This window comes from Topomyia yanbarensis, chromosome 3 (genome assembly GCF_030247195.1).
Source record: "Topomyia yanbarensis strain Yona2022 chromosome 3, ASM3024719v1, whole genome shotgun sequence".
In the NCBI taxonomy this organism is placed as follows: domain Eukaryota; kingdom Metazoa; phylum Arthropoda; class Insecta; order Diptera; family Culicidae; genus Topomyia; species Topomyia yanbarensis.
In genome coordinates this window covers 34,087,486-34,099,902 of record NC_080672.1, presented here as the reverse complement: position 1 = coordinate 34,099,902, position 12,417 = coordinate 34,087,486, and the positions used below count along the sequence as shown (strand labels likewise).

Here is a 12,417-nt window from a genome sequence, read left to right as displayed (position 1 = left end):
AGGCCTGTTGTTCACTTGGCTCGATTGTACGTCTGACTGCGGCAGAAGTAGAAAGTAGACTGTACGTACAGGGTTTCGAACATCCCAAATCGGGACGAGCGCCAGCAAATTATCATCAAAACGCGCGCCCAGAAGCTATACGCAGATTTTGCGCAGTTTACGAGGCGGTACAAGTTTCACAGACAAAGATCAGTGGATGCCCGATCCGAACTTAAGAAGCTGTCAAAATTCGCTTCGAAACTCCTGATTAGGCAAGCCGTATGCGCTTGTGGGAAACGTAGTGAACCATTCGTGAACAAAGGCACCATAAACGGTGAGCTTTACAAAACTGTGTGTCTCCTAGAACGGGGTTTGACTCGACTTGGTTTCATGATACTACTCCAAAACCAGACTGGAGTGTTGTTGCTAATTCTATGGATTTTGTACCGAAAGACATGAACCTATCAAACTGTCCTGTACTCAATCCGATCGAAAGCTATCGGTCCATGATGAATCGTGAACTTCGGAAGTCCAAATACAAATGAAATGTTGTGTAAGTAGAAAAAACAGAAAATGTAATTGAAACGACTGTACAGGCTTTGAAGAGGGGCGTAAATCGCAAATGTCGAGTAATTTATTCACACTCATCGTCAAATTTAGCCGATGTATGATAGGTAAACTAAATACACATACTGAGTTACTGTCAAATTTTGATTTAATTTTCGACTCATCCTTTATATTCAACCTATGACATAAACAGTCAAATGCATGCACGATGCATTTCACATGGTTCCGCCATATTGTTCGTGGTAAAAGTAACGAGCATTGCATTCAGTAACCTTTCAACGTCGAATTTATTCAACGAGAAACAAACCCGAATCGTCGAACTCAGAAATCAGATCGTAAAACGGCCACTCCATATATCAATTCCTGCAACGATCAAAAGCAGTTTCCGGTTCAACAACGGCTATAAACTCCATTCCAACACTTTGCTTCGAGGATTCTCCTTTACGATACCCGCCAAGCACCCCATATAATCCACGTTGCAAATTACCATATCATTGGGTCCATACTGATCCTTCTTTTATATCGACGAATCTCAATAAAACTTTTGAAATTAGGTCAATTTCTTTTTCCTCCAACCTCCCTCCCCCGTCAGTACAAATCGCTGACGGAAAAATGGCTTATTCTGCTAGAGCTATTTTTAACGCGTTGCGCCCCAACCTAGAATCTTCCCCGCTTTCATCACAGCTCGCATAGGTGAACACTATAAAATGGCTCGCTCCTTGTTGGGGAAGTGTCCAATACCTAAGGGTACCTACATGTGAATATGCAACGAGCAGAAAATCATTTATACCAGCAGCCAACACCGCCGCGCATATACTACTGCTTTTTTTATTGCATTTTATATCGCTCGACTACGTCCGGAAAAACGGATTTTTGCGCCGGAAACGATGCTTATAGAATCGACAGGATAATAAAGCAGCAAAGAGACCTTTCTTCGTTCGGATGCAGTATGGGAATCGGGACGTGGGGGGTATGAGGTCATCGTCTAATACTGCTCGGGGAGGAAGGCGTCAGTGCTCTTAGGGTATTGATTTCGCCATAATAACGGAAACGAGTGTATTGTTTATTTTATTGCTGAACATTTTTATGGGTGAAAAGAGATAAATTAAAAATATATGTCCTGTTGTGGGGCGGGTTGTCGAAATAGAGCGGTGATATGGTTTGTTGGGAGAAGTTGAAGGTGCCATCATTTTCTCGCATTTTATTCGGTATGGCTTTTGTTTTTTCCAGAAACGGTGAGAGCCGGGTTTTTCTTTTATTTTATGAGATTATGGATGTGTCTTTTATTGTTATGTGTTTTATTTGTTTCTAGCACGATTGTAAAAAAGGATTTTTACATTGGAAAAATTCTCTTATATTTCAATATTCATATGCATCTACTGTGGGTGTCCTTACGAAGACACTCGTATTGTTTTCAAATCTCAACTTTTTATCTCAGACCTTCAAATTAAAAAAAAATCAGCCAACAAACTGACAATTACGTTTCTGATCATGTGTTCGTCCGCCTGTCGCCTTATTGTAAACGCTCCGGAGGTCGCGCAAATGGTTCACTAAACGAGCAACCGCTGGTGCCCTAAGGCCCCCCCTAGATTTTCAGAGTGGCGTACACTCAGTACACTAGCGCGAGTGGCAGAAGGTTAACCAGGATATTACCTACACAGCATACAACACTCAAAACTATCTGAAATTAAGTTGAAAGAACATATCCTTTGAGTGATGTCATTTTTCCGTCTAGGAAACCTCGCATCACTGAGAACGGATATATAAGCTAGAACCAACTTTTTCCGAAAAACTTGTGTAAACATTTGAATGAAAATACGTTGAAAATCACCATCGCATACAAGTTCGCATGCGTGAATCACCATTGTATCCAAGGCCCGTATTAGGATTTATGACGGCGCCGGTGGTTGAGTGGTAAGCGTGACCGTCATTCATTCCAATTTGCCTGGGATCAATTCCAGCCGAGGTCGTTGAGATTTTTCTGAGGTGAAAAATCTGTGGTCACGTCTTCCTTCGGAAGGGAAGTAAAGCCGTTGGTCCCCGGTCTATGAGTTTGGTGGATCGATATCTAGTCCAGATAGTGAAGTCATCTCTCTGGCGTCGGTAAAGAAGAAGTGATCCAACTTCTATACTCTTACTTACAAAAATATCCTCCTCCTGTGATACTTGTAGAATATGCAGTAGTATATACGGCCTCTAGCAAAAGCGAGTATCGGACTAACCATTCCCTTCCCTTTCCCTCCTTTATCTACGTTCGGGCCTAGCCGGCGCCGGTATTGACCAATACTTTAGGATTACCAGGAGTTGCACATTGAAAGATGTTTCGCTACTCCCAAGCATAATTATCTACTTATTCTCTGTGCAACTTCAGCTAGTCCACATCGATAACGGAGTAGCAGCCAGGGCTGGTCGCACAAGCTCAAGCTCAAGGCCCGTATTTCTAGCCGATCGTAGCGCCAGCCAGTGGCAAGTTGGTACTTGCTGAACAGCATTGTCATTTCAAAGCATCAGTTTTATTTCTCTCACAATTTAAAAACTTTACTTGTATGTCAGTTCTCAGTGCTTGCATAATGAGACAAGGAAAAGAAAAAAATTACAGTTCAGTGAGCTTGTTTACAACGTGTTAGAATTTAATGTTTCAAAAGCAACTCGAATCCAACTTGTTTGCACTGTGTTGAAATCAAAATATAATCTTAGTAAATGTGTACAAGCTCTTCGAACTGCCGTAAAAGTGAGGTAATGTTGTATGGAACATTGCATTGCATGAAACTGTTTACCCTCACTTTTCTGACAGCTCAAAGAGCTTGGTTACATGGACTCAGACATTTTTGACCCTCAAAATACGAGAAACCATAGAGAACAGAAATCCATGATCGAACAAATATATTAATAAAACTAGTGTAAATGTATGAACAAATATATATTTATTTATTTATTTATTTATTTATTTCCATTTTTCATCTGACCCATGTTGGTCTACATGAAATTTAATGTTGTTGTATGGGAAAAGCCCATTTCAAGGTTCACTTCAGAAGCAGACCTTGAATGCGCGTAAAAACCCATAATCTTTTCGCATGTTTTTCCTACAATAACAATGAACTGACATTAAAATTATTAAAACAATAACACCGCCACGCCAGCCAATTCCAAGTACCCCGTAAACCCATTCGGAATCCTAAATGGATTTAGTATGGATTCCAGCTTAAATGGAACAACCGATTCCGACTCAATCAATTATTGCTTTTGAACTGCGATCCATTCTGAAGTCCGAACCGGTTCCTTTATAGTTTGACTGGGTAGAGGTGTAATTAGACAATCCATGAAACGTTTTTGATCATCTGATTATTTCTTGTCTATTTTTTTCTAACATTACTCCGGTGGGCGCGATGTCCGACAAAACCGTTGTTTCAATCCAACATCAAACGAATCAATCTAACGAAAGATTTTTGTCGGACGGGTTTTTCTGTTCACAGGAATAAAGCAAAATAAACTTGTTAACAAAATCCACCACTAAATTGTCAAACAGACATCTCATGGATTGCCTAATTATGTAAAACGTTTTGAAATCTCTATGTGATGTCAATTCAGTCGAACCACAGAGAATAGTCATATAAGCTAGAACAAACTTTCCCGAAAAACCTGTGTAAACATTTAAATGAAAATACGTTGAAAATCACCATCGTATACAGGTTCGCATGCGTGAATCTCCATTGTATCCAAGTTTGCATACAAGTCCCATATCGCGATTGCTGGTCGATCGAAGCGCCGACCAGTGGCAAGTTGCTACTTGCTGTTGTCATTTCAAAGCGACAGTTTTATTTCTTACACAAGTTGAAAACTTGACTTGTGACATACAAGTCAAGTTTTCAACTTGTGTAAGAAATAAAACTTAGACAGCTTATCGTACGTATGCCGAACGTCCGTATGCTTAATGGGGCACACCTGAGAAAATTGTACTTGGTAGTTCGGATATCTTTACCAAATGCGCCACTGTTGCCTTTTCTTTCAGTAGCTGAGTTCGACCACTGAGAACTGACATAGTTCTCAGTGGTCGAACTCAGCTACTGAAAGAAAAGGCAACAGTGGCGCATTTGGTAAAGATATCCGAACTACCAAGTACAATTTTCTCAGGTGTGCCCCATTAAGCATACGGACGTTCGGCATACGTACGATAAGCTGTCTTCCCAAATGAACATCGTACACAATGTTCGCTCTGGTTCTGTGTTCATATTAAACCCACCCTTCGTGTACAAACTTTGTACCAAAACACGTGTACATGTTTGTCTGCACATCCTAACCCCATGTACGTACACGGTGTGCGTACACATAGATTCGTGGCACCAATTTTATCTTTCTCATTCTCATCATCACTTGCGTTGACTCTTTTTGCCTTGTGCGAATCGTTCTCGTCTACGCACCGGGTGTACGTACACAACTGTTTGAACTGGAGTTTGCACATCATTTGCTTGGGTTCGATGTTCGAGGCGAACCTATACATCGAGACGAAGCATGTTTGGGGTTGAACGCGTGCACGAAATTTTGTGCACAGGTACAAACCCGTCGATGTTTATGGGAAGTCTGACGATAGGCATTAAAGACGTTAGGCGTAAAGACGTTAGGCATAATGGACGATGTTTTTTGGCGGTGATAGCCTCGGGTGGTAAGAGCGTGACTGTTTGAACTACAGACACTTTATACACAGACTATCGAAGTGTCAAAAAATGCAGCCAAGCGAGCATGAGGGTATTGTGAGGGGGAGTAAGAAGGAAAGAGCCCATGCAATGCGCATGGGATCTTCTGTGATGTCATTAGATATCCATTATTGCTAGTTTGACTGGTTCTGTCTCCACAAGTCTGTGTATAAAGTGTCTGTAAATTTGGACTTTTTTATGTTGTAGAATTAGCTGATCAAACTCGATCAATATTTTGTTCTGCTGTATGTACTTGAAGAAATATTTGCTCAAATAAAAGAAGCAGATCGAATCTTTGGCATGCGGAAACTAAACTTGTGTTAATTTCGCAACGTACGTACTGAGTACTTACCGCACATAACTAAAATAGGTTCAATTGTATTACGGTATGTACTACGGTATGAATAACGCACAGTAACTTATGTAAGTTCTTGCCTACATGCATGGTACAATTGCCCAATCAGAAATTATGTGCCTTGATGAACAGTTCATGAAAGAAAGAATGATCAATTTGTGATTCTAAATTGACTATCTTCCATATTATTCAATTCAATAATTATATCCTTGAGTCCATCAAAAATAGAACTACGGAAACTGTCCGGTATCATCAGAAACTTAAAATCCGTACCCTAATGCTGATGGTGTCCATAACACTACAAGTTTGCATTTGTTCGAAAACCTAATGTGTATTCCTTATTTTACTTAATTTTTCAGTCTGTCTGACATTTTCAGTCTTAGCGGCAAATTGGTTGCTGTTGCCAGAAATCTGCCAAAATTCCGAAAAAAATATCTTGAAAATGTAAAAATTGTCCACAAATTTTCACATGTCTTCTGGCATCCCTGGCTGGAGGTCAAACTGACATTACACTGAGTATATTAAACACATTAATATCATGCGGAAAACAATCGAATTAATTCAATTGTGTACGGATTATAAACAAAAATTGATGTCAATTTAGCGAGTCCTAAAGAGACTAGAATAGCAAAGAGATGTCATGTTCCATTTAGAATTCCAATTCAGCTGGGAATGATTATAATCGAATTCGAATCCCAGACGAAACAAGGTATCTCTCAAAGGCGTTGTTTATGTCTAAATGTGCGCCGACCATCGGACCTGTCAGTGGCTACCGATCGTGCAAAGTAAAGAAATATTCTTTTTTTGCAGAACGTGCAATAAAAGTATTAGTGTTGATAGAAATACTATTAGAGAAAATTCTTTCAATCGACTATACAACCCATCTTATTCATTATATTATATTCTTTTGATACAATGTACAATAAATTACAATTCTCTCTCATTTGTGAGCAATGATCAAGTTTACCCTCTGCTGCTTACTGATCGTTCTGAAGGCCTTCTCTCTTGCTCGTGTTGCGTCCATGTCAATGTCACTAGTACAGCTTTGATTTTCGCCGTTAAATGTTTGGTGATTTTTGCGTTTTCGAGTGACACTGGTACCTCCTTTATTATTTTTACTTTATTACTTCCCTAGGTATGTTGGCAATTGGTTTGAGTATATTGTTTGCGCGGCATTTTGTTCTGGTCGTCTGTCTGTGGCGTATCAGCAGTTGTCGAAGGTTGTTCGGTAGTATTGGTTGTAGTAGGTGTATCTTCTTTAGTTGTTTCGGCGCATGGCTTACTGTAGTGTGTCGTTTGGTTACACAACTGGCACGTATGGGTGTACCCAGGATGTGTGACACTTTTGTAAGCACAAGTTCCATTTTTCACCTTTATCAACTGTTCCACCTCGGGCAATGTAGGTCAAAACGAGTATGGGAAAGGTGAATCGCAAAGTAAACAGACTATGGAAGTGTCAAAAATTGCAGCCAAATGGACTGCCAAAATATGCAGATAAACGAGCATGACAGTTTTGAGAGGGGAAGTACAAGAGGGAACCCATGCAAACCTTATGGGATCTTCCGTGATGCCAGTTTACATTCATGGTTGCTAGTTTAACTGTTTTTATCTCCGCAAGTCTGTATATAAAGTGTTTGTAGGGAGCGGCGCGGGTAGTATTTTTTGTTTCTATGCGGTTCGCAAGCGGTGCGCTTTCGACTTCTGATCTGTATGAGATGAGAAAGCATACTGTGAGCCGTGCGTCTTATATATTTCCGAATTGCCGAATTGATTTCGAAATAGAATACTTCGTTTAATGCATTAATGCGACGTATCATGGATATTATCGGAATGTTAGCAGTGTAATTGGTTTTTCTCATATCGGTGTGCAGATAGTGTCCTACGGTGGTCGGATGTTTCCATCTGCTACTTATTTTTGCGGGTTACGACTGTGCTTTAATCCTTGCCTTTTCCTTGGCGGTGTTGGCGTACGATTAAGTGCAACGAAACAAACTGTAGTGGCAGATAATAATTGAACATGGCTTTCCGACAAACTGAATAGAGTGGTTCGTATAACGCTGGATGGGTCAAAATCAAGCATTCCAATTGCCCAAAAGGACTATCGATTCGCGTGTGACATTAGTTGTATTGCAGCAGAGCGATGCACTTCCTGATTTGCTGTTCATGAGTGCGATACCAACACCTGGTGTGCAAAGGAATGGTACAATCATCACGAGATCTTACACGCTGCTTGGCTTCCGAACGACATAGATACCAGTGGAGTCGATCGCAGAGCAGTGGAAGCTACTTTTGTGCTTTTTAAAAGAGAGATTTTCAAAAATAAACTTTGATAGAATAACGTAAATGGTAACTATTAGAGAACTGAGCCATCCGTAAGTTGTTGATTATGAGGTAGAAATGCATGCGGTTGTCAATGAGCTTACTGAAGATGAAGATAGCCGTGAGCTAAATAGTGGTTTTCGGCTACCTACGGTTTGTGTATTCAGCCTTAATTCTGTAGTGTGCGGACGTGCACAAACTTCCCCCATACATAACGCTGATACTCCCTGTTGCTCTGTACATAAGACGTGTTCGTTGAAGGAGACAGGTTATCGAATAAGTAATGTGTACAAACATGCTTACATCGCAAAGCTTATATAGCTCTATAGGCTACAGTTAACCGAGCATGTTGGTAGAATGACGCAAGAGAGAACAACTAAAGGTACGTTCTTCAGCAAACCTGGATGAGGTTGTAAACTTTGGTGCAGGTCTCGCACTTGAGCAATAGGCGCGTGCCATTTTGTTTGTACGAAATTGCAACAAAATAATAGGCAGAAATCGTCTGGCAAATGAAACAAAGATTGGATTTTTTCAAACTGAACGCCTTCTGAAATATTTTGCTATTCAACTGTTTTGGTTACGCGTTCGAAAAAAATCGAACGAAAACAAGTAATATCAGACGCGATGGACTTTTGACTTTACATAAAAGGTATGCCGGTACTGCACTGCTATACAGGAAATTTGGCGCGACTTGTCACTTGACCCACATTTATAGATGGGAATGGTGCACTTCATGGAAAAATAATGTTCTCGAGTCAGATAGCACTAAACTCAATTTGTCGAACCCATGGCCTGATCCAATATTATCGAGTATTGAATTCAAACAATAGCCACGGGCTCCAATCCCGTGGTTATTAACAGTAACAGTGTAACAAGTAACAGTGATCCTTATCCATAAACCGGGATAACCACAATTCGTATCGGCCGATTGAAATGCTATTCTATTACGCCTAGACAATTTGGTTAAGCCAAACGGCTTATCAGAAACTAAATTTGCCTTTCGCCATGGCAAGGAAACGAACGATTGTTTTGCTCTCCTTTCAATAGAAATTCATCTGGCATACGCTCCAATGAGCAAATGGTAAATATATTGTTGGTCAATAAGTAACATGTAATGTTTTGTCGGAAAAGCTTCACTGTTATACACTTTAACCAATCCTAAACAACTATTCGTGAAGTAGTAGCATGGCGATACGGCAACTTCTTAAATTGTCTACAAGAGTTTTCCATAAGGCTCTTGTTTAAGCCACCCTCTTTACAATTTCTACGTGAATAGCATCAATAAATATCGTTTGACTCTGAATGCACTTGATTTGGATTAGGTCTCGTGGACATTTGACTAAATGTCAACAAAGGATTCTTGGCACATTAGTTTGTTCTTGGTTGGGAAACTTACAAAAGGTTGAATCAAATAACGATACTGTCAGTAATAGAACATAGGAGCTACTGTCTCCATTCTGCCGCGAACACTCACATTATCAACATGGAAGAAATACAGTATCGTTGTTTGCGTATCGTCCGAGCTGTCACTTCCATTTCAGAGATATCCCTTCGCATCTGCTCATCCAACGCGAGGTTATAAATCCATTGTTAATTGGAAGTTTTGATGACTTGTTCTGCCTCAATCTCGAACGAGACACTAAACTATGCGTTTGTGGCAAGGGTTTCCGAGACATCGAGCACGTGGCAAGGGTTTTCGAGACATCGAGCACAGCTTGAAGTAGAACACCCAATGTTCCTATTCGTGATACTGGTCGGAACCCGTCGTTGATCTACTATTTTATAGAAATATTAAATATGCAAATTTTGGCTAATGTGGGACTCAGGATGTGGGATCTTTCTGGTGTTATTGCTGTTTAGAGGTGGGACAGCACAGTTCTTTTCGCATTCAGCATCAGTCAACACTAGTTTCTCTCTATCGCGCTCCGAAAGAACAAATTACTGATCTCTCCGTTCACCACCCCATCATAATACAGAATCGATGTTCGTTCTTTTGTATGTAAAGAACAGTGTGCAAATCTAATAAAGTCATGACGTGGCGATAATATAAAGAAGAGTAACCGAACTCATCATGAAAAGACCTCGCTCATAATTATGATGTTTCGTAACTTGATATTTTTTGTGAAAACAGAAAATCAAATGCTTAGTCCAAAGAAAAAAATATTAACTACTTCCTTTTATAAAACGGCAAAAATTTTAATTTAACTTATTGAAGCAACGCCCCAAAGGTTCAATTTATGCTATTTATTAACACGAGAAAATGAAACTAATTCCAAGGTACCAAATCGGTACAGCAATTAGTATCAAATAATAAACTTAAAATTTACATATCATAGTTCCTCAAATATTTTCGGAATTGGTGGGTTAATTTTAAAATCTACCGATCTGACTTCATGCACAAGTGGCCACACTGGTACGGGTGCTCTCGTAGAATACTATGGGAATTCTCCCATGGATTGTTATGAAATCCGCAAGACTACTTCCAGAATCTAGAGGAAATTTCTTAGGATGCTGGTAGAGTTCTTCTCAGTGACCTCGCTAAGAATCAAAACATAACTATAGATAGTATTCTGGAGGAATGGCGTTCTTAATTTTTCCGAAAATTTATTGTAGATTCCTGCTCAGGTTTGTAATGCATTTTAACCTCCTATCAAGATGAAATTTTTTGGCGAAATTTTTCTAACAAGAAGGATTGCCTCAGAATCCTAAGAAGGATCCCGAAAAAGATCAGAATCTGAATATTGATAAGTATTCCATCAGAATTCTGGGCAGAATACCGATGGAGCTTTAATCAATTGTATTTCAGTCGGAAGTGCGTCACAATAAATTTGATTTTCATATGAAGTGAGAACAGCTCATCTTCTCGAATAATAAGCAACTGCAAGCATTCAAATAACTTTAAACCATTTTTTCCAGATAAATTCCGTCATCAAAACGGTCGACAAATCGGTCTCCGCCGAGCTCACCATCCTGGCGAACGTCACCGACAATCAGGCCCGATATCGCTGCGAAGCCCAGAACTCGGCCACCGAAATTCCACTGTTCGAAACGAAAACACTTAGCGTACACTGTAAGTATCACAGATTTCCCAGATTCGGACAGCAACGAGTCGTTTTTTTTTCAATTCCTCGCATACTGCTGACGGAATATTTTCGCATCCAACGCGCGACTCAGAAACGCTTTCCCGCAAATTTAATCCCGCAATTTGCTTAATGCTTTGTGAGGTTTACTCTCCTACCCTTTCTCGCTATTTGCATCCGTATGTACTCGAATGTTGATTCGCTCGCTTATATTTGCAGTTTCCCCGGAGACGGTGAAGATAACGATTGATCCTCCGGAGCTGAAGCCAGGTATCGAAGCAACGCTAATCTGCGACTCGAGCTCCAGTAATCCACCAGCGAAAATTTCGTGGTGGCGCGATGGAATTGCAGTACAAGGTAAGTTCATATGGGACCAGCCCGGAACTGATGGCATTCTCACTCGGTAGGCCACACCGTGCTTGTGGGTTGGTGGGGGGGGAATGTTATTCTCAGCCAGCAGGCAGAAGACCGCAAGTGAAATTGGATGTGATGCAATGGAAGTGCGATGTAGATGAACTAGCGCAACAACCGGGGCGAGAATTAGTAGAACTTAGGCACATGTACTGTACACCCGGAACCGTTCGTTCCGGGAAGCACAGAGACGTGCAGAGTCACCACTAAATGTGACACGTATCGACTGTCGTTGGGAATTCAAGATTGCTTCATTTACTGCTACTGTCAGGTCGTTGTTGCCAGTATCGTGTCGCTATTGCCAGCCAAATCGAATTAGCTTTCGGTTGCTTTTGCTCAACACGCCTAGCTACAGTTCGACCGGAAATCGTTCACATATGTCCAAACCGTTTCATCCCATCCGGTTTCGGTGTGGGGGACCTCTGTAAACTGCAGCTATCCGATGCACACGCCGTCTAACCATTTCATTTTCCCTTTCTCGCTTTTCGTTAGGCATAAATAATGCATCCAAGCCGGGCTTGTGGGGAGGCACCGTATCGTCGCTGGAGCTGAAGGTAAACATCACCCAGGATATGAACGGAAACGTCTATACGTGTCAGAGCACGAACGAGGCATTACAGCGCAGCGTACACGAGGCAGTCAATTTGCAAGTACTATGTACGTCAGGATTTCTTCTTTGTCCACATATCCGCCGAAAACGGTGGCGGTACTCAAGTTACCAAACTTTTCTGCGAAAAGTTTCGTACCCTGGCAACCACTAAAATCACTCAAACAATTTTCTCGTTCAACAGATCCGCCCAAATTTTCACCGCCCCCATCGTCTACCGCCGTAGGCGTAGAAGGCGAATCCCTCACGGTTGCCATGGTTGCCAACGGAAATCCCATGTCCATTGCATATACCTGGACTAAAGATGGCCTACCGATTCTATCTTCCGGTAAGTACTGCTCGCGCATTCCAACATTGACGAGGCTTCCGCACTGGCAAACACGGACTGGTCGAAAATAACTTTGCGGA

General features: G+C 41.0%; 1 protein-coding gene across 4 annotated transcripts in view; it reads left to right on the top strand.

Annotated features, from left to right (window-relative positions):
• Positions 1-12,417, top strand: part of LOC131688989 (nephrin) — an 837,157-nt gene that overhangs the window by 758,526 nt on the left and 66,214 nt on the right. For all 4 annotated transcript variants that reach the window (XM_058973699.1, XM_058973698.1, XM_058973697.1 and 1 more), the window contains exons 11-14: positions 10,828-10,981; positions 11,211-11,348; positions 11,895-12,059; positions 12,194-12,337. In XM_058973699.1, the coding sequence (XP_058829682.1) occupies positions 10,828-10,981; positions 11,211-11,348; positions 11,895-12,059; positions 12,194-12,337 (601 nt within the window). The remainder of the gene's footprint in view (positions 1-10,827; positions 10,982-11,210; positions 11,349-11,894; positions 12,060-12,193; positions 12,338-12,417) is intronic.